At 39.3% G+C, this 3,650-nt stretch overlaps 1 protein-coding gene across 1 annotated transcript; it reads right to left on the bottom strand.

Annotated features, from left to right (window-relative positions):
* Positions 1-383: 383 nt before the first annotated feature.
* LOC104095652 (uncharacterized) lies at positions 384-1,395 on the bottom strand. The gene is made up of 2 exons (XM_009601820.1): positions 958-1,395; positions 384-662 (listed from the first exon to the last, which is right to left on the bottom strand). The coding sequence occupies exons 1-2, from the start codon at positions 1,393-1,395 to the stop codon at positions 384-386; spliced, it is 717 nt and encodes a 238-aa protein (XP_009600115.1).
* Positions 1,396-3,650: the final 2,255 nt, after the last annotated feature.

The raw sequence follows: 3,650 nt of genomic DNA, 5'->3' as shown, positions 1-3,650 counted from the left end.
TCCTCTTACAAATCCAGATTGGTTGGCAGAGATGATGTTTGGTAGAATTGGTGCTAGCCTTGAACAGATTAACTTTGAAATGATCTTGTTGATGAAGTTGCTTAGGCTAATAGGTCTGAATTCAGTGAAGGAGTTAGGAAATTCAACTTTTGGAAGAAGGATCAAACATGCATTTGTCATATATCTAGGCATGTCACTTCCTCCAAAGAAGTCAAGAGTCATATTGAGTAGGTCATTTTTGATAACATCCCAGCATGCTTGGTAGAATTTTCCATTCATTTCATCTGGTCCAGCTGCACTGTTTGGATTCATGGAGAAAACAACTTCCTTTGGTTCATTTAGAGTGGGATCCTTGGTTAGAATAATGCTATCTTCTGGATTGATCATAGTAGGAATACAGTATAGCAGATCTTCTCTAATGTGCCCCCTTGTTCAGTAAAGAGATCTTCAAAATAGTTAAAGGCAGCTTCCCCTATTGCTTCATCACCCAGGATCCAATCTCCATTTTCATCCTTGATTTTGTGGATAAAGAGTTTTCTTCTTCTACCCCTTATCAAACTGTGAAAATACTTGGAATTTACATCACCATCCTTGAACCACTGCAACTGAGTTTTTTGTTTCAGAACTTCTTCTTCTACTTTCAAGTGTCTGGTGTATTGAGCCTATATATCATGCAAGTTTTGTCTGTCCCCAGAATCATTGGAAGTTGCCCATTTTTCTTCTGCTTCTTTGACTTTTTGTTTAAATTCTTTGGGTTTCTGAAAGATGTCACCATATTGTTGTCTTGACCATTTGCTCAGAGCACTAGAAAGTACCTTGAGTTTTTTGATGAAAGATCCACATAGCACTTCCATTGATAGGACTGTTCCACAATTCCCGAACTAGATGCATAAATGATTCATTCTCTACCCAACAATTGAGGAATCTAAAGTATTTCTTGAAAGAGTTTTGTCTCACATTCATCTCCATCAGGAGAGGAGAGTGATCTGAGCCAGTTGAAGCCAAATGAGTGATAGTGGCTGTAGGAAATGAGCTTAGCCAGTTGTCATTAGCTAGACCTCTGTCCGATCTTTTCCATACAATAGAGCATGTACCCATTCTATTAGACCAAGTGTATCTAGGTCCATAGAAGCCTAGGTCTATTAAACCACAGTTCTTAATCATGCTAAGAAAGTCAATGCTTTTATTCATCTGGTAGGGAATTCCTCCAATCTTTTCCCCAATAGAAGCAATCACATTGAAATCCCTAATTACACACCAGGGGGTATTACATATAGTAGATATGTGTCTCAAATTCTCCCATAATGGAGATCTCAATGTTGGTTTGCACTTGGCATACATAATTGTAAGTTGAATAGTTTTGCCAAGTTCAACATGCTTCAGTTCAATGGTCATCTGCTGTTCATCCTGATCCAAAAGAGTGCCAGTGAAGTCTTGATCTCAGAAGAGACAAATTTTGTTATTGATATTGGTAGCAACTTGTTTCATAGATAGCTGGATTCTGAAGTAGTTAAGGTAGAAATCAATGTGAGGGTTGTTCCTGAATGGTTCCAACAAAGCAATGAAGGAAAGTTTGTGAATTTGTTTGAGTTTTTTGAGTCTCTCAATAGCTCCAGAGGTTCTGATACCTCTAACATTCCAAATGTTTGTACTAATCATTTAAGAATGGTGGGGGTTCTTGATTTTGGTGGATTCCTGATGCTTGAAGCAGCTTTGCTTCTGGTAAATCTGGGTGAAGGTCTCATTCTGGAAGGTTTCTCATGAGAGGTTGTGACATTGTCCTGTTCAACAACACCATTAACTGCTGCCAGTAGAAGGTCACAATGTTTATCTTCATCAGCATCATCACTGAACCGGTCTTCCTCCTCTGAACCCCAAGCTAACTCATCTTCAGATTGTATAGGTATGTACTCATCATCATCCTGACCTGAGGGGGGGAGACTGTTGAAAAGAATTAGGGCAGTTTGGTTCCCTGGGTTTGGTTCTATCACTGCTATATGACTGCCTTCTTCATTTACCAATTAACAATGATCCCCTTGGTTTGTCATTGGCGAAGGTAAATGACAGTAGTTTTCAGGAGCCTTATCAGGAGGTTCCTCTGAAGGTTCAACTATGTTGACTGGGAGCTTCATTAACAGCATGACCTTTCCATTTGTCTATTCTTTTTGCTGCATGTTGTTCTACTTCGCATTGATCATCAAGGGGGCCCTGAGCTGGATCCAGTTGAGTGCCACTGGTAGTAGAGGTTCTTGAGTCATTCCTATGATCAATCAAAGGTGCTAAAGCACATTCCTGCGCAGCATGAGGAAAACTTTCCCCTTGTTTTTCCTCATCGTGCATGGTTAAGGTTATCTCATGACCCTTCTCCTTTCCTCCATTAACTTCAATATTAGTGGATAGGGGAGGATTCTCATCAACATTCTCCATTGCAGTTGGGGGATTAGTAGAAGTAGATGATGTCATATCTGTTTTGGCCTTATGTTGTTTGGAGTTCTCAGTTACCTGAGAATCTGTATTTGAGTGCATCAGTTGGTGGTTATTTGAGGTTTGCTTTGGTACATATGTTTGATGTTGCTTCTTATTTTGCTGATGTCCCTTGAAGTGTTTTCTTTTCTAATTTTGCCATTCATTGTTTAAAGGATTGACCCCTGATGTTTGGTGTTCCTGAAGGCTTTGTTGATTTTCTTGTTGTTGCTGCCCTTGGTTATGGCTTGTTGATACTTCCCTTGAAGGATTTTGCTGTTGTTGGTTTTCCCTTATACCTTCCTGTATGACAGAGTCCTTTTTTCTTTTATTTTCTTCATCTTTGATTCTAGCTGGACATGATGTTGTTGTGTGGTTCAAATTGCAATATATGCAATAGTGAGGAATGTTTTCATATTGCAGTTCCAGCCACTGTCCATCACCATTGACATATTGGTTCTCATCAAATCCTAACCACACATGGTGTGGTCTAGGTTATGTGAGATCAATCTGCATCTTGACATGGCCACGCTTCCTCTTATTTTTTGAAATGATGCCAAGTCTAAATATAAAGCTTTCCCAATTGAGGATAGTAAAACTGTGAGGATCTCCATGTAATAGAAATGCCAAGGTATCTCGGGGATGACAACCTATATAGGAATTACATGAGAGTTTTCCGCTGGATTGAAAGTAGGTGTCCAGTCTTCTAGCTTCATTATTTGGCCTTGTATATACATAAATTGCCTAGTTCAAACAGTGACATGATCATATTCATTGTCTAGGTCTATATAGACAGTCCTAGCATTAAAGTGTGTTATCTTTACTCCACCTTTTAGTTCAGTTTGAGCGACAAAACTTTGTCTGATGACATCCATTTTAGGCATGGTATTGGAAAACTTTCCAACAATTGTGTATTTGCACCTGGATGCAAGCTTAACTATGTAATCACTTATGTTGAAGATCATTGCTGGTTGACCTTGTTTTATTGTGATCCTAGGTGGTGTGAACTCTATCGGTTCAATTTATGCTTCATGTCTTGCTCTCATCTTGGTTACATATGAATGAGTAACTATGGGTGGTGGTGGTGCAGTGGGATTGTTTAGTTATTTGGCCTTAGGGGTAGGATCTTGGGTTTGGATTTTGGTGTTAGTGTTGGGTTGTGTTTGATTAGTTGTTGGTTGTGGTGT

The sequence above is a fragment of the Nicotiana tomentosiformis genome, chromosome 3, assembly GCF_000390325.3.
Source record: "Nicotiana tomentosiformis chromosome 3, ASM39032v3, whole genome shotgun sequence".
NCBI classification, from domain to species: Eukaryota; Viridiplantae; Streptophyta; class Magnoliopsida; order Solanales; family Solanaceae; genus Nicotiana; species Nicotiana tomentosiformis.
Note: the sequence above shows the minus strand (reverse complement) of the source record. Positions and strands in the feature narration are given on the sequence as shown.

Coding starts and splice junctions, on each gene's coding strand:
- LOC104095652 (XM_009601820.1), bottom strand. CDS start 1,395: ATGACCATTGAACTGAAGCATGTTGAACTTGGCAAAACTATTCAACTT. Junction 663..957: donor CTCTCCTGATGGAGATGAAT/GTGAGACAAAAC, acceptor CATGATATATAG/GCTCAATACACCAGACACTT.